Source organism: Odocoileus virginianus, chromosome 15 (genome assembly GCF_023699985.2).
Source record: "Odocoileus virginianus isolate 20LAN1187 ecotype Illinois chromosome 15, Ovbor_1.2, whole genome shotgun sequence".
Classification (NCBI taxonomy): domain Eukaryota; kingdom Metazoa; phylum Chordata; class Mammalia; order Artiodactyla; family Cervidae; genus Odocoileus; species Odocoileus virginianus.
In genome coordinates this window covers 23,656,536-23,675,608 of record NC_069688.1, presented here as the reverse complement: position 1 = coordinate 23,675,608, position 19,073 = coordinate 23,656,536, and the positions used below count along the sequence as shown (strand labels likewise).

The 19,073-nt window shown below is 36.5% G+C and overlaps 1 protein-coding gene across 2 annotated transcripts in view; it reads right to left on the bottom strand.

Moving 5' to 3' along the window:
* TERF1 (telomeric repeat binding factor 1) overlaps positions 1–19,073 on the bottom strand; it is a 38,985-nt gene that overhangs the window by 6,972 nt on the left and 12,940 nt on the right. The window contains exons 4-9 of one of the 2 annotated variants that reach the window (XM_020901861.2): positions 15,695–15,781; positions 12,426–12,575; positions 11,385–11,497; positions 9,063–9,122; positions 7,525–7,619; positions 1,284–1,393 (exon numbers count right to left, since the gene is read on the bottom strand). In XM_020901861.2, coding sequence (XP_020757520.2) covers positions 1,284–1,393; positions 7,525–7,619; positions 9,063–9,122; positions 11,385–11,497; positions 12,426–12,575; positions 15,695–15,781 — 615 coding nt within the window. The remainder of the gene's footprint in view (positions 1–1,283; positions 1,394–7,524; positions 7,620–9,062; positions 9,123–11,384; positions 11,498–12,425; positions 12,576–15,694; positions 15,782–19,073) is intronic. The other variant, XM_020901862.2, reaches the window with a different exon arrangement.

Below are 19,073 nucleotides of genomic sequence, written 5' to 3'. Positions count from 1 at the left end.
CAATGATATCATTTATAATTTAAAAATACTGTATAATAATTCCCATCACATACCATCCATGGGAAAAAAGTCTTTATTGTTGAAAGCCACTTACTTTTCTTCTGAATAAATTTACAAAGGATGGCCTCTTTTTAAATTGTGATAAGGCAGGCAAAAATACCTTTGTTTGTTTAACACACAAATGCAGGAGAAAGAAATTGTCCAAGAAACTGTGCAAGACTACTGCAATCAAAATTTTTAAAGAATTCAAATCTCAATACAAAATAAGATAAAAATGGTCATTCATTTAACAAGTTATCCCACCAAAATGCCAACAGTAGAAAGCTAGAAATAAAACCAGACACAGAATTTTTTGGCATAATAAATAGTGATAGACAATATCACCTATATTCTATTCTTTAATTGTACAGGTGATATCCCACATGTTGTTTCAAATATAAAAAAAAGAGAAACTGTTTTCTTGATGTATATCTCTAAGTAACACCTATATTCCACTTAGAATTGTTACCAGAAGAACCACAGGGAAAGATAAGTATATAAGGCAGATACTTCTAGATTTTAGACCAACCTGGAGAGTCCAGGACTTGACCCTACCCCAACATATCAACAATGAACCATTTGCAAATAGCTTATAAAAAAAAAATCATCTTAAATAATTTACTCATCTACTGTAAATAACTAGAAAACCAGACAAAATACAATAAACAATGGTTTCAGAAACTGGACAGATAGCACAGGACTATAATCACTGAGAGGAAAAACAAATGAGTGAGTCCTAAAACTGACTCAGATTTCTGAATAGGAAAACTGTATATCAAATGGTATCTCCTTTTTTTTTCATTTATTTTTATTAGTTGGAGGCTAATTACTTTACAATATTCTAGTGGTTTCTGTCATACATTGACATGAATCAGCCATGGATTTACATGTGTTCGGTATCTCCTTTTTTAAAGCACACAAAAATCTTATTTAAACTGAACCTCTGTTAGGAAGATACGAAAATAAGTTTTACCATGTGGATTTAAGTTTTACCCTACATCTGATGAATGGACTGTAGGATGGATAATTCTAAATAAATGTCATTAATACCCAGCTTAAGATTATCTTTAAAATGTGAGAGAACTCTGAACAGGCATTTTGATCAACTTATCTAAGATGGCAAAGAGGAAACATTTTATTCTCAAGACTTTTTAGAGATGAACAGAAATAATGTGAAATAATCACAATTACTCCTTATGACTTTAACATACATTAAGCATTATTAAAGTAAAATAAAAAAGTACCTGTTTCTTCCTAGATCGATGCTTTTCAGGAGTTACAGGCTGACTTTTTAAAATACGTATTCTCTTACTTTCAGTGGCTCGCCTACTGTTCTCCTTTCTCTTTCTTCCACCTAAAAGCAGAAACACTGTCATCAAAAACTGCCCACATTAAAAGAATTATATTTTTAAAGGTTATCATGAAATTCCTATTTTATAGCTATTATAAAAACCTGTTTAATCTTTTTCCTTTGAATCTGGAAGCAGTATGGTATAAACGCAAAAATCAGCCTTTGAAAATCAGGGGGCATGTGTTTCCTTTCCAACAAGGGCCTGGAAGAATCGTTCCTGCAGAGGGTGGCGAGAAGGGGCACTCTGCCATCAATGAGATGGTGATTAGAGATGACACCATCAACATCCACAAACTTATCAATGGAGTAGGTTTCAACAAGCACCTGTGGGGGCTTCCCTGGTAGTCCAGTGGTTCAGAACTTATGTGCCAATGCAGGAGGCACAGGGTTCAATTCTTAATCCAGAAGGACCCCACATGCTGTGGGCAGCTAAGTCCAGGTGCCCAGAGCCCAGGCTCTGCAATCAGAGAAGCCACAGCAGTGAGAAGCCCACACACCATAACTGGAGTCACCCTGAAGCCTGCACATGGTAACAAAGACCGAGTGCAGCCAAAAAGAAAGAAAGAAGTCCCTTTGGAATTCAGAGAGATCTGGAAATATGCCACGAACGAGATGAGAACTATGTATGCAATGACACTGGGCTCAACAAAGCTGCCTGGGCCAAAAAAATAAGGACTGTCTCATACTGCATCTAGCTGTGTGCGGTTGTCTCAGAAAATGTAATGCTGCTGCTGCTAAGTCGCTTCAGTCGTGTCTGACTCTGTGTGACCCCACAAATGGCAGCCCATCAGGCTCCTTTGTCCCTGGGATTCTCCAGGCAAGAACACTGGAGTGGGTTGCCATTTCCTTCTCCAATGCATTAAAGTGAAAAGTGAAAGTGAAGTCGCTCAGTTGTGTCCAACTCTTAGTGACCCCACGGACTGCAGCCCACCAGGCTCTTCCGTCCATGGGATTGTCCAGGCAAGAGTACTGGAGTGGGGTGCCATTGCCTTCTCTGGAAAATGTAATGAGGATTCATCAAAGAAGATCTATATATTTGTTATCTATTTAACTACCACCACTTAAAAAAAATCTACAGACAGTGTGAATGAGGACTAACTGCTAATTGTCAGAGCTGCAAAAAAAAAAAAAAGAAAGAAAAACAAAGAAAAAAAAATCAGAAGGGATGTGCTTTGAATCTTGATTCTTTCATGCCTCCAAACAAGTCATTTCACCTCCCAATGCCTGTCTTATCATCATCTGCTAAAAAAAGGAATATTTACCTTACAGGATCATTGTAGTTTCTTAAAATAATGTTTAAGGAATATCTGACACAGTATAAGAAATAAACCTTTCTCTCTTATGTACAGTTTAGTAGGATAAGAAATAAATGTATATGCAACTGAAAAGAAATAGAATGGTCATTATTGAAAGAAAACTGTATATATATAGTTGATCCTCGAATGATGTGGTTTTCAACTACATAGGTTCACTTATACAGATTTTTAAAAATAAATATAGTTTCTATGTTTTCATTTTACAAATATTTTTAAGTGTGCAGAAAAGTTTATGTTTGATTAGAGATCATAATATGTGGAATCAAAAGAACTAGGGTTTGAGTTCTGATTTTATGCCACCTTTTTTAGCTGCCTACCGTCAGGTAAGTCACTTATCAATCCCTTTGTTTCTGAGGCAGAGATGGCAGTATGGTGTTGACTGCACAGAGTTGGAGCCCCTCATCCCTACTGTACTGTACAGAAACCTAAAAGAATCTACACACAGAATTAAAAAAGGGTTTTAGCAAGATGGTTCCATACAAGATCAATAAACAAAACTCAACAGTATTTCTGTACATTAGCAACAGTTAAAATATTTAAATAATCAAAAGATAATATTTACAATAGTAACAAAATATAAAACATTCTTAGGGATAAATCTAGCAAAAGCGTAAACATCTACATGCAGTAAATTATAAAGTTTTACTATATTTGTTAAGTGTGTGCACACACGCATACACGCTGTAAGAAAAATATACATAAGACAATCTAAATAGAGAAATGCTCTTGTGCATAGGAAGACAATATAAATGCGTCAGCTCTCTCCAAAATTATCTATTACAATGTAATTTCAAACAAAATTTCAATAGGGTTCTTTGTAGAACTTAACAAGATTATTCTAAAATGACGTCTAAGGAGAGGTAATTAATCATGAGCTCTGAGCATTCCTGTAGTTCTTGCTAAAGGTACAAGACTTTACTAAACAGTTTCTGAAGTTAGTAAACTGCAAGTACCTATTTCAGGTATCTAAATAGGTCACAGGAACCACAGGCTGACCACCATGTAGCTACTCTCTCCTGGAGAAGTGAACTGGATTATTTACTACAATGTTTTGGTTGTTGTTTACTCAAAAAGTACCCGTGGCCCCAAGTTCCTCTTTCCTACTCAACCTACTGCCTGTGCAGCATCTACCTGGGTGCATTCTGCTGTCTTTGGGACCTGGCGAGGGAGACCACACAACCATGCTGCTGCCACGTACAACCTGCTGTGCTGTAGCAAACTGCCCTGTTCCGACCCACTGAGTCTTGTGCACTTTCTGGCACCTACGGAGTGGTAGCAGCTTCACTGCTTGCCATCTTTTATGAAAGTTTCCTCCCGCCCCTGACAACATGGGAGGATGAAAACACCAAGAATACTTAAGATGTTCCTAAAGATAGCAGTATGATGAAGGAAATTCCTGTCACATACTGAGTTATTTCTAAACTACAGTAATAGAGACGACGTGGTATCACTGCAGGGGGAGACCGTAAGTGTTGGTAAGGCTAATGGAAACCACACTGTTATGAACAGAGATTTTCATATTGTGAACTGTTCAAACAGGTGCTAGAGGACTAACAAGGCAAAAAGGAAACAATAAATTAACAGATGAACAAAGAACAGAAATTCATAATCATAGCTGGAGACTTCAATACTTCTTTCTCTCAGTAATTAGTAGAAGAAGAAGACAAAAAATAAGCATGCATGCAGAACATCTGAAAAGCACTATGAATCAATTTGACCTAATCGACATTTATAACATTGTACACTCAATGATAGCAGAATTCACATTCTTAAGTGTACATCAACAGTCACCAACATAGACCACATTCTAGGTCATAAGCTAGTCTTAAAAAAGAAAAAGAAATCCTATAAAGTATATCTTCAGGCTGGAACAGAATTAACTGTAAATCATTAATAGAAAAATACCTAGGATATCTTTAAATATTTAACAAACAGCTTCTTAATAGTCCAGATGATCAAAGAGAAAAGTCTCAAGGGAAATAAAAAATATATTTTGATGAAAATAGAAATATAACATATAGGGATGAAACTAAGGCAGTAATAAAAGGAGAATTTATAGCATTAAATGCACAAATTAGAAAAACTGGGCATCTATGAAGAAAAAGCCACTCATATACAAAGGGAAGCGAGTCAAGTTGATATCAAAACTGCCCACAGCAACACTGATTCAGTTAGAAAATAAAGAAACAAAATCTGCAAAGTTGTGAGGAACAGTATTTCCAAAGAATACTGTATTTAATCAAATCTTTTATTTTTTTTTGCTACTCTCACCCATTACAGCTGAAATCAACAGTAGTCTGAAGTTTATATTTACTGTTATAGAGGGAATCTGACTCAAGCTATCAAAGTATTTATTATTTATTCTTCATTTTGAAGGAATCATAGTTTACTGATATATTTCTTATGAGATAGCATTAATGTGTACTTCATTGAATCCTCCAGTTTCACCTCTTAAAAATTAAATGTAAATATAGTTTTAAGTACATATGTAACCTCACCACTATTTAATAAACTTTTATTTGCTTTGATTCTATCCTCCCCTTGAGGATATCTATCTCAGCACTTAAGGACATGGCTCTAAAAACTCAGAAATGTTATTGTGGCTCTGGTTCTGTTCATGATCTGTATGATCAAGGGCTTTCTACACTTAACCTCTTTTTGTCTTGGCCTTCTCATCTGTAAAGTGGGGGTGATTAAAAAATAAATGCACTGATTCAGATTGTTTTGAGGATTAAATGAGTTTATGGGTAAAAAGCTTCTAATTCAAATATTAATCATTTCACTGAATACTGGTGAAATTTTTTTGCATAGAACTCAGGTGATGCAAGAGATGCAACAGATGTGGGTTTGATCCATGGGTCAGGAAGATCCCCCGGAGGAGGAAATGGCAACCCACTCCAGTATTCTTGCCTAAAAACTTTCATGGACAGTGGGGTCATAAAGAGTCGGACATGACTGACGGACTAAGCATGTGCATGCACGCATGCGCGCGCGCACACACACACGTATATACTACTAACAACTAACAGAAAGTTAAGAAATGTACTAAAACTCATAGGATTGTCTGTTTAATATTCAGTCACTGTCAAATCACTCTACAAAGAGATTATGGTCTTCACCAGTCTAATTACTGATCAACTACAGTGTAGAAAAGTATATGCTTCCATTTCTCTGAACTTTGTATTATGAAATTACAAATCCAGGAAAAACCCCTCAATTATTTTAGTTCAGAATTATGACTCCAGTGCTCACTTTGGCAGCACATACACTAAAATTAAAATTTTGATTTCTAGTCATTTGGCAGCACATACACTAAAATTAAAATTTTGATTTCTAGTTATTTCTAGGAACTTCACCAGGACCGTCACTGAAACAAGTATTTCTTTGCCCTATCATTGGCCATCCACTATGAATAAATTTATTCAATTAATATTTACTGCACATATTACAGCACAGGGAGCTCTACTCAGTACTCTGTAATGGCCTATATAGGAAAACAATCTAAAACAGAGTGTATATATGTATTTGTAAAACAGATTCACTTTGCTGTACACCTGAAACACAACATTGTAAATCAATTATACATCAATAAAAAAATTTTAAGAAGTTTTACTGCAGGTCTACCATGTACCTGGCATCAAGGTGGTACATCTATTATTTTTATATTGATCATTAAATATTTAGATTTGAGTCAAAAATATTTAAAAATCTGTGCATTAGAACACAATAGGTTCAATAAACATTTTTTGAATGAATGCATACCATGGAGGAATTTATAATCAAATTGTAATTGAAAATAATTATGGACTGCTTTTAAGATTTTTTTGGTTACTGTTGTTTTTTTAATCTAGCAATGTTTTTTATAAGGATAATAAACTCTAAATGCAATGAGGAGAGTAGTTAGATTCTATATATAGTCATCCTCACAATAGTCATGGATTCTGGTATTTGAAAATTTACCTAACTCTTGAAAGCTGTAAATCAAAAATCAAAACTTGCAGTGCTTTTGTGGACATCCAGAGTGGCAAAATATCTGAGTCATGTTCCCAGCTGAGGTTAAACGAGGTGAAGTTCTGTCTTCCTATTTCAGTTCCCACACTAGAAATAATTCTTTTTACAGTCTATTTAGTGCTGTATTTTTGGGCTTTCAGGAGGTAATTTTGCCGTTTAAAATGGTTCCCAAGTGTATTGTGGAAGTGCTATCTAGGGTTCCTAAGTGCAAGAAGGCTATGTATGATGTTCCTTATAGAAAAAAGTATGTGTGTTAGATAAGCATCATTTAGGCATGAGTTACAGGGCTGTTGACCGTAATGAATCAATGGTGGTGGTGGTTTAGTCGCTAAGTCGTGTCTGACTCTTGTGACCCTGTGGACTCCTGCCAGGCTCCTCTGCCCATGGGATTCTCCAGGCAAGAATACTGGAGTGGGTTGCCATTTCCTTTTCTAGTAATGAATCAGTAATATATACTAAATAAGGTGTCTTTCAACAAAAACACATAGAACAGTTATATTTCGAACAGTTGACCAAAATGTCACCAGAAGCTCAAAAGAACCTAACCCTGTACTCCTCTGTAAGCATTTAATATTCACTAAGAGTTCAGGATGACTTTACAGAATATTACCATAAATAACAAGCACCAACTCTAACTTTCTAAATTAAGCATCACCTCTAATTAACCCTATGAACCCAAGGCATTTAATCCCTTTGTGTTTTCCTTTTCTGAAGTATGTCTGTATGTTGAGATGTTAGGTCAAGGGTTGGACTGCTCTCAAGAAAGTATCAATTCTCCATTCCTAAACCTGTAATAAATGTACTTACTTTGACTTTGAAGAGTTTCCACTCTTTCCTCTTGCTTCTCAAAATCTTGTTCATTTCCACGTTTCAACTTAGATAAGAAGAGATTTTTGTGAGACCTAAATGAAACACAAAAGCTTGTGATTTGTTCTGCAAAGACTAGAAAGGCTATGGGAAAAGGTAGAGGATTTGTCTCAATCTCTATCTAGGACCTGTTTCTACTCTGGCCTGTTTCCTTTGGTGTTCCCCTTGCTTAGTACCCCATCTTAACCTTTGGTCTCTTTAAGATTTTTGTTGTCGAGACTTTCTGCTCTCCCATCATTTATTTTCTCCACTTCATTTACTCAGAAATCAAGATCCTTCTGACCTTTCAATTGGAGAAATTTCAAAATTCTTTTATATATGATAGTAGATATCACGATTATAGATTCTGAAAAAGGGCTTTTTGGAAAGGTAAGATTGTTTGGAAATATAGGAAGGGGCAGAAATTTTGGACAATTCTGCAAAGTTTGTATTATTACAATTTATAAAGGGGCAAACTAAAATGAGAGGGAAAAGTTTACTTAAGCTTAGGCAGCTCTTTTATTATCATCTAAAATCTATACTTCTACCCCAGAAATGCTAATGCAACCACAAATGTCTTCCCTTCCTTCTCAAACTTTCTGTGTGCTCTGGAATGCCAGTCTCAACTTCTACACCTTGTCTAAAGTCTAGCTCTCCCCTGGGGACATTTCTCTGTTCATGGCCTTGAGGAGAGATTAGCTTCATCTTCCACATTCCATGAACCAGAGGGTTTTGCAGGTGGGTCTCTGTACTTCCTGTTTCCTAATGTCATTTTCAGGATCCTGTTTCATAGAAACCTCAGCCTTTGAGGATTCATGCCATTGAGGCATATTGCCATTTACTATTTTCCATAATCATTTGTTATCCCTCCAAAGCACTTTCCATCATTCACAGATCTTTTTCTAAGTGCTGCCATTACCATGAATTATTTCCATGTTTACATGAATAAACCAGATAACATCCTGGCCCCTTAATTTGTCATCTCCAGTGACCTCCTCCACACCAAATCAGCCACTCCCTTCCAAGGTTCCACTTAGTATCCCAACTGCTCTATACTTGGCAATCACTCATGCAGACTTTCTGCTCTCTGAATATGCTACATTGTCTGTTACAAAATTTATAGCAGATTAAACAGCTTTTAAAATAATCTCTTAAAATCAGGATTTGGGACATTATCAGAAATGTAACCTCCTTCCCTTTCCTGCCCTAGCATCATGCCCTTGTTTCTGGTACGATCAAGTTCACTAATTATCTGATTTAAATTCAAGGACTCCCTGCTTGTGTGCTCCTTGCAGAAACAATGTGAAACAACCCAGGATCCAAAGAGGCAGGTCTCCAGTTTGCCATTTCAAGGGTCTTAATATCTGTTGAGGTAAGTAAGACTTTGTGACATTCTTCAAATCATAGCGTTTGCATGCAGCTATTATAATCTACCTAGGTTTGCATGAATTGCTTCAAAGATTTGAAAAACAGAGAAAAAAATGTCAAATTTACTTCACCTCAATAAGGATACTGTATCCCCTGAGGATTCAGTTACCGCAGACTGTTTGTCACTAACACTTTAAAAGAAGAAAACATTTGTAAGAATGCAAACATAAGAAATTTTTCATAAGGATAGTATACTTTCCACACAGTCAAGTCAAATTTCAATTTATAAAAAGCATCTCTGGAAAGAAACTCTGGTAAAATTAGGACCTCTACAGTCCACTACAACATGGCTCATTTTTGCCCAGATGTGCTTTCCAGAGACACCAAATCAACGTCTTTCCCAAACATAAGTTCAGCAGAGGTGATGCTGTAACTGAACATTCATAATATCACTCTTTCAGAAACTCTCTCAAAGAGCTTTATTAATATGAATTTCTTATCCTACCTAGCAGTCTTCAATTGAACTTTTTATAAAATTCTTCTCCTTTGCTATAGTTAAAATTAGCTCCAACAAACACAGCAGGACCATTTACAGCTTCATGCCTTCATTTGGAATTGTTCCTCTCTACTGAAAGGACATTTCCTCTTCCACCCACCAGTAAACCATCCTTTGAGGCCCCAGCTCCATGCTCACACTTTCTAGAAGCAGATCATCAACTCCTTCAGCATTTAAGTCTATCAGTAAACTTCAACAACAAATTATGTAATGTCTGCTACTGTTTCTGTTTCAAGTCTATAAATCTTATTGCCTCAAACAGTTTATAAGCTTTGCCAGAAAATATTTCTTTCATCTAGTACCGACAGTATAAGCATTTCATCTTTCCCAGCATTTGTCTGACTTCGAAATCACATTTTTGATCCTATCCTTGTTTTACTTGCATCTTATTGATTCTTGCTTTGAAACTGGTGAATGTGAGTCCCAGGATGGTTTTAATATTTGCTTGATTCTTAAACTTTACTCTGTCTCTAGCTTTTGGTTTTTCTCCTGGTGTCTAGTACCCTACAAGGTTTAATGTATGTCTGGTAATGAACCAGGCATCAAGGATTCAAAGCTATTTATGAACTTTCAAAGAATTCTCCATCTAGAGAGAAATCTACAGGTAAACAGGTATGCTACTATCCAAGATAAGCCATCCTACAGAGGTATAACTTGGTGCTATGGGAATACAGGAAGTGACAAGTGCTCAGAGCTCAGCTAGATTTCTTATAGGTGATCTTTAAGCTAGACTTTGAAGGGCAAACAACTTTGCTGGAGGCAAAGTCGACTTCTCAAAATAGGTCTTAAAAACTGAGGTCAGTCCTGAGGTGTGACCAATGCCACATCCATCCAATTCAGACTCCAACTCCCACCTCTAAATCAGTAGTTAAGATGGGGGCTCACAGCACTTAAGCCATGGTCCTGAGAAGAGAGTAATACTATATCCACTGCCAAATACATCCATACAGAGACCACAAGGATTTGACTATTTGGCCTTGGTTTAAGGGTAGATGAAGAGGAGGAATGGACCATAGGTTCATTAGAAAAGATCTTTATAATGGTAGATTTTATTGTCTTCAATAAAGTTAGTTTCTAAAGCCAAAGCAAAAGATAAAAGTCAATTCTGCAAAAATTACCCTCGAAAAAATCCCTAAAGAAGAAATAATTTTAGAAATTGAATTCTTTTCTCCCAATATGTAGGAATGACACAGCCTGCTTCCTTCCAACACTGGAGCAAATCAGTGTCTGCACTTGTCCACCAGATGAAGAGTTAGCTTGCCCTTAGACAAGACGAAGGGCTTCCCTGGTGGCTCAGTGGTAAAGAATCTGCTTGCCAATGCAGGAGACACAGGAGAGGCGGGTTCGATCCCTGAGATGGGAAGATCCCCTGGGATCCCCCTGGCACGGCAACCCACTCCAGTATTCTTGCCTGGAGAATGCCATGGACAGAGGAGCCTGGTGGGCTACAGTACACAGGGTCACAAAGAATTGGACACCACTGAAGCGACTGAGCACGCATGCATGCACAGAGAAGATGAACAATATTTTAACATATGAGAATAACCCTCAGTGCAACAGTCACATGAGGGCATGGAGGATTTGAGAACTAAGGGACACAGATGATTCAGGCTTCCAGCCTCAATATTGTTCTAGAGCTCATGTTCCCTGAGAACAGTAAATGATATCACACTATCTACACAGTACTGTTTTCTCTCTACTCTTGCTTAGCATATGCAACAGAATTTGCATAAGCCATGATGTAACTCTACAGTACTTCCAAATATACAAATGTTAGTCATCAGTAAGACAATATATCTACTGCTCAAAAATTATTTTTATTAATAAGAGCTCACTACCATCACTTTACATAGATATTACATTCATAAGACAAAAATGTACTAATGAATTTACAAACCTTTTTCCTGTATCCAAATTAGCTTCAGTTGCCAATTCAGCATGTTTACCATTAGGTTTATCTTCAGAATATGTTGTTCTTGCTCTTTTAGTTTCCACTACTTTTGCTGCTGCCTTAAAAAAACAGGGATGTCGGAGAGGAAGGAATGCAATAAGCCATTAAAAACAATAGTATTAAATCAAGCCTTCTAGTTATTTGATAGTCATAACAAAAGTATCTCTTTACAGACCAATAAAGGGCAGTGTATTTTTTCCCCAAGTACCTGTGACATGACCGTCAGCCACCTGCTTGGTTTATAAGCATCATGGAGAAGGACTTTCCTTGTAAATGTACTTGATACACACAACGCGCTGCAGAAAATTTTTTTCCCCTTTGAGTGTGCTGGGTCTTAGTTGAGGTATGTGGGATCTTTAGTTGTGGCCTGTGGGATCTAGATCCCTGACCAGGGATTGAACCCTGGTCCCCCTAATTTGGGAGTGCAGAGCCTTAGCCACTGGATCACCAGGGAAGTCCCTATAGACAATATTAAGATAAAAGTTTACTTAAAGAAAAAAATAAAATGAAAAAAGATTCTAGGTATTTCAAAATGAAACTATCTCAAATTAATCAATGCTCCAATATAACATGTTACAACTTTCTGGAGCTAAGACAGGATAAAATGTGATTTAAAAAAAAAATGTCTGTAGTAGCCCTTCTTCAGTCCAACTTGACTTTTCCCAAAAATATGCTAAGATTTTCTTTTAAATTTAGTTAAACTAAAACTATTTCTTTTTCACTTATTTCTCATTTCATTTTGGTAAGTTTTCCCCTCAACTTTTTATTGTGAAAATTTTCCTCAAGACTTACTTTGAAAAGCTGAAAATACTACATAGATCAGAAATAAACTTTCTTTTAGATGCACTAACCGTAACATTTCACCACACTACTCGATAAAATCACTAACTAAATTTCTGATTAATTTTTAAGGATTTCTATTTCAAGTATTTTCCTTTATTATAACAATGTAAGTCTAGGTTTAGAGCTTCTCTGAAACACACATACCTTCATTAGAAATGTTGATGATTTTTCATTTAACACACAACTCACATAACTCTTAATTTTCTCCATCATGTGGTTGTAGCTGAAGTGTTGAAAAAAGGAATGGAATGTATCTTTCTGAGAGATTATCGTAAGTAATTTCCTTTTAAAAGGCTAAAGGAAAACAGAAGAAACAAATCACAAATAATATACTAGAAATTCTGTCATACTGTTTAGCTGAAGAAAGTCGGTAAACCAAAACTCAAGATTTTACAAATTCTCCCATTTTAAATGCCCACCAGTATGTTTTTGACAAAAAAATATTCTATATTTTATACATATACAAAAGGATTAAAATAACTTATAAACCTAAATATCTATGATCAAGTTTAAGAAATGAAACATTATCTATTCAACTGAAGTCTGATTATCATAATCTGATGGCATTCCTTGTCCTTCCTGGCCTTCTTCTCAAGGTAAGCAGTATCCTGAATTAACTTAGCATATCCACACATTCCTTTACACTTGTACTACATATGTATGCATCCATAAACAATGTATAGTACTGTTTAGCATGGTTTTAACTTTATACAAATGGTGTTATACTATGTGTATTCTTCTGAAACTTTCTCTATTCTGCACAACTCTATGTTTATGATATTTATTCACACTGATTTGATACTTATAGAATTACTAGTTACTTTCACTGTTAAATAGTATTCTATTGATCAAAAATACCACTTATTCATCTTTCCCTCCAGCCTGTGTAAGTATTTAGGCTATTTTCTATTTCCACAATTCTATTAAACATTTTTCAACATGTCTTCTTGTAAACAGTACAAATTTTTCTTAGTTCTTTCAATGCTGATTGCATAATTAAGCTATAAAGCTTAAAAAAAATTTTTACTTCTCAAGCTCTATCTCAGAGCAATTTTCACAGTTGGGCCTGAATTTTTTTTTGGTTTTTATTTTTTAAATAAAGCTTCATGACTTTAAAAGCACACAGTGAAAGTAAGAACAGTTACTCTAGGATGTTTATCTAGAAGTGGAATTGCTGGAATGCATGCTTATCAATTTTGCTAAAATACTCTTTGAAGCTTAAGTACCAATTTACAGTCCTGAGAAGAAGGTATAGCAGTGCTATAATTTCTCCACATTTTGAGCCAACTGTTGGTGTTCTAAGACATTTTAATCATTGCCATTCTGAGGTATAGAAAATGTTATTTCAAAATATTACTTGGTGCAAGCGTGGTGCGTGTTTAAGTCGCTACAGCTGCGTCTGACTGTTTTCAGCTCTGCAGACTGTAGCCCACCAGGCTCCTCTGTCCAAGGGATTCTCCAGGCAAGAACACTGTAGTGGGCTGCCATGCCCTGCTCCAGCGGATCTTCCTGACCCAGGGACAGAACTGTGTCTCCTGCAGCTCCTGTATTTCAGGTGGATTCTTTACTGCTAACCCACTAGGGCAGCCCATATTACCTGGTACTGCCCCGATAACAAGTATTAGTGAGGTTAGCATTTTCTCTGTATGTTTACTGGCCATAAAATTTCCTCTTCTGTGAAGTAAAGCAGAGTGGAGTTTTTAGTCACCTCACAGTGCTAAGGCAAAAAAGTTAGGGCAAGGAACCCAATAAACATCAGGTTTTCAGCTGAAATCTCTGGAGGAGTACACCCTAGGAACGGGGGCAAATTAGAGATAGAATGAGCCTTACCTAAAAGCTCTGTTTCTCAATGAATTAAAGTGATTCCCCTCTCCCCCATACCAGTATGTGAAAAGGAACTCAGCTTCATTAATCATCGAAGAAACAGAAATTAAAACTCAATAAGGTAGCACTACCTCACTGCTAGAATGACTAAATACTTGCCAGAGTGACTAAAATGAAAACCACAGACATGGTCTGTGAAGCAACTGGAACTCTCTCACACTACTCAAAGAACTGATACTGCTACTTTGGAAAACGGTTTCACCTTATCTACTAAAACAATATGTGCATATATTTACAACCTATCAAATATATTCCTAAGTATTATCCAACAGAAACACATATATTTGTTGTGCAAAAGGCATGTAAAGGAATCTAACGGCCCGGAAATAACTCAAATGTCCATCAACAATACAATGGATAAACTGCAGTATGTTCCTACAATGGAGCAATGAGAATAAGCAAACAATTGTTACAAGCAATGCAGTGGATCTTTCTGACAAACAGAAACCTGCTATATGATTATATTATATAAAGTTCAGAAATAAGTAAAGCTAATCTTGGATGTTACATGTTAGGAGAGGGGTTACTCTTGAGAAGGTGGGAAGGACAGTGACTAGAGAGTGCTGGTGATGTTCTGTTTCTTGATCTAAGAGGTCATCACACAAAGTGTGTTCCTTTGGGAAAATACATCTACTTACACTATATGTATTCTACTAAAGGTATGCCATTGTTCAATTAAAAGTTTACTAAAAACTGTATAAAACTATCTTCTTTGATAAGCTTACTTGATTCCCACAACACTTTGTTTTTAATACTTAAAAATTAACTTCTATTGACCTTAATATTACACATACACAGAAAGATTAGTGATCACATAAGAAACCATTAGAAAAACAGGCAAGTTACAATGCATTCTTCCATACCTGTGCTGCTCAATACGGCAGCCACAAGTCATGGAGTCCTTGAAATGTGTGAGCCCTGAGTTTAGACTTAAGTGTAAAATACACCTCAGATTTCAAAGACTTCATATAGCTGTTGCTCAGTATTGGTAGGGAATTGGCCCCAGAACTCCCCTGATACCAAAATCCAAGGATGCTCAAGTCTTCTATATATATCTACACACATCCTTCTGTAAACTTTAAATATACCTAGATAACCTATAAAACCGAACACAATGTAAATGTTAGGTAAATAGTTACCAGAGTGTGGCAAATTCACATTTTTCTTTTTGAAACATTTTGGAACTTTTCCCCCTAAATATTTTCCATCTGCAGTTGGTTGAATCCCTGGATATGGAACCCAGGATACAGAGGGCTGACTGTCCAGAAACGTGAGTGCAAAATACCTCACCAATGCTTTTTCACATGGATTGTTAAAAAAAATTAGCTTCACTTGTTTCTTATTTTTTTAATGTGGCCACTAGAAAATTTAAAAATCACATCCATCACTGGCATTACATTTCTATTGAACTACACTTTTTTCTTAAACTATACTGTTTAAAAGAGAAAGCATTTCTTTTCCCTCCCAATGTTCTTTCAATTTTTCTTATTCCACATAACCAGCTCTAAAATCCTAATGTAAATAATTACCGTGTAAGAATTTGGATCACCAAATACTCTTTCAAAGACTTCTTCTGCTTCCTTAAAATTGCCATTTTCCATGCAAACGGCTATAGCCTAAAAATCAGAATGACAAATACATACATTAGATTCCTTTTTATAATATCTAATTGCTGTTTAACATTAAAATAACTCAGGTAAGGTCTAAACTACTTCATCTCAAATATTCTTATACAATTTAACAATTTTGATTTGATAAATGATATATAATAGCTTTTCAAAGATGAAGTAACTGTGGTCCAAAAAGACATGAAATTTTTCACTGGCCTCTTCTATTTAATTATTAATAAATTAGAAGCTACATTATATATACTGAGGACTCACAAAAATAATAATTTTAAACAAAAGGGAAATAAGACAGGAGGCAGATGGATGGTATCTGAGATGATTAGGAGATATATATATATATATAATTTGCCACTTAGAAACCCAGGAAGCCAGATGCTTTTGAATAAGCATTTTATAAACAGGCTTTTTTTATTTCCCCCAATTGATTAAAAAAAAAGAAAACAAAACTATTTTGTATTCAAGTAAAGTCAGCAAAAACAAGACCGGGAGCTGACTGTGGCTCAGATCATGAATTCATTATTGAAAAATTTAGACTTAAATGGGAGAAGGTAGGGAAAACCATTAGACCATTCAGGTATGACCTAAATCAATTCCCTTACGATTACACAGTGGAAGTGACAAATAGATTCAAGGGATTAGATCTGAGAAATGGAGTGCAGAAGAACTATGAACAGAGATTCATGCAACTGTACAGGAGGCAGTGATCAAGACCATTTCCAAGAAAAAGCAATGCAAAAAGGCAAAATGGTTGTCTGAGGAGACCTTACAAATAGCTGAGAAAAGAAGAGAAGCAAAAGGCAAAGAAGAAAAGGAAAGATATACCCATTTGAATGCAGGGTTCCAAAGAATAGCAAGGAGAGATAAGAAAGCTTTCCTATGTGATCAATGCAAAGAAATAGAGGAAAACAACAGAATGGGAAAGACTAGAGATCTCTTCAAGAAAATTAGAGATATCAAGGGAGCATTTCATGCAAAGATGGGCTCAATAAAGGACAGAAACAATACGGACCTAACAGAAGCAGAAGATGTTAAGAAGAGGTAGAAAGAAAACTCAGGACTATACAAAAAAGATCTCCACTACCCAGATAACCATGATGGTGTGATCACTTACCTAGAGGCAGACATCCTGGAATGTGAAGTCAAGTGGGCCTTAGGAAGCATCACTACGAACAAAGTCAGTGGAGGTGATGGGATTCCAGCTGAGCTATTTCAAATCCTAAAAGATGATGCTGTCAAAGAGCTGCACTCCATATGGCAGTGAATTTGGAAAACTCAGCAGTGGCCAAAGGACTGGAAAAGGTCTGTTTTCATTCCAATCCCAAAGAAAGGCAATGCCAAAGAATGCTCAAACTACCACAAAATTTTGCATTCATCTCACACACTAGCAAAATAACACTCAAAATTCTCCAAGCTAGGCTTCAACAGTACATGAACTGTGAACTTCCAGACGTTCAAGATGGATTCAGAAAACGCAGAGGAACCAGAGATCAAATTGCCAACACTGGCTAGATCATAGCCAGCAAGAGAATTCCAGAAAAACGTCTACTCTGCTATACTGAATACTTCTGCCAAAGCCTTTGACTGTGTGGATCACAAGAAACTGTGGAAAACTCAAGAGATGGGAATACCAGACCACTTGACCTGCCTCCTGAGAAATCGGTGTGCAGGTCAAGAAGCAATAGTTAGAACTGGACATGGAACAAGGGACTGGTTCCAAATTGGGAAAGGGGAACAACAAGGCTGTATATCATCACCCTGCTTATTTAACTTATATGCAGAGCACATCATGCAAAATGCTGGGTTGGATGAAGCACAAGCTGGAATCAAGGTTGCCGGGAAAAATATCAACAACCTCAGATGCAGACACCACCACCCTTATGGCAGAAAGCAAAGAGGAACTAAAGAGCCTCTTTAGTTGAAAGTGATGAAAGTGAAAAAGCTGGCTTAAAACTCAACATTCAAAAAACTAAAATCATGGCATCTGGTCCCATCACTTCAAGGCAAACAAATGGGGAAACAACAGAAAGTGACAGACTTTATTTTCTTGGGCTCCAAAATCACTGCAGATGGTTACTGCACCATGAAACTAAAAGATGCTTGCTCCTTCGAAGAAAAGCTACGACCAACGTAGACAGCATTACTAAAAAGCAGAGACGTTACTCTGACAACAAAGAACTGTCTAGTCAAAGCTATTGTTTTTCCAGTCGTCATGTATAGATGTGAGAGGTGGATCATCAAGAAAGCTGAGCACCAAAGAATTGATGCTTTTGAACTGTGGTGTTGGAGAAGACTCTTGAGAGTTCCTTGAACACAAGATCAAACCAGTCCATCCTAAAGGAGATCAATCCTAAATATTCATTGGAAGGACTGATGCTCAAGCTGAAGCTCTAGTACTTTGGTCACCTGATTGGGAAGAAGTGACTCATTTGAAAAGACCCTGATGCTCAGAATGATTGAAGGAAGGAGAAGGGGACAATAGAGGATGAGATGGTTGGATGGTATCACCGACTCGATGGACATGAGTTTAAGCAAGCTCCGTGAGTTGGTGATGGACAGGGAAGCCTGGTGTGCTGTAGAACTGGGAAAGACTGATGGCAGGAGGAGAAGGGGACGACATAGGATGAGATGGTTGGATGGTATCACTGACTTGATGTACATGAGTTTGAGCAAGTTGATGATGGACAGGGAAGCCTGTGGGCTGCAGTCCATGGGGTCAAAAAGAGAGACTGAACTGACTGACTGATGAAAGTACTTAGAACAATATCTTCAAATAGTAAGCAATATATTATTACATGTTTGCTATGTATTTCACAGTAACCTGCTCAACTTTATACTAGCAAATTTAACAAAGGCTGCTTCCCCTTGACCTCCAAAAGTTTGGGGTAACAGGATAGATCCCTTTGGCCTGAGTTGAAATTCTTAAAAGCGGCAGTCATGTTTTTGCCCATTTTCTTCAGGCTTAATTCTACTTGACAGTCACCACACGATCAATGATTAATTCTTGAGGTGTGACACCACCCGGATTTTAGTTTAACTATGAAAATCTTGAGAACGTGCTTTCCTGTAAGCAAAACATATTTTCCCTTCTATCTTTGGATGATTTTCTTTAGTTTCTCACTCTTCAACAGGCTACTTGTAAAATTCTCTATATAGTTAAAATTTTACATCCTCTCTTTTTAGTTTTACATTCTCTTAATCACAAAAATCCATTTCATTTTCTATCATTTGATAACCTTGAGTGGGAGAGCACAAATCACTGGTGTTTTAAGTTTAGTGATCT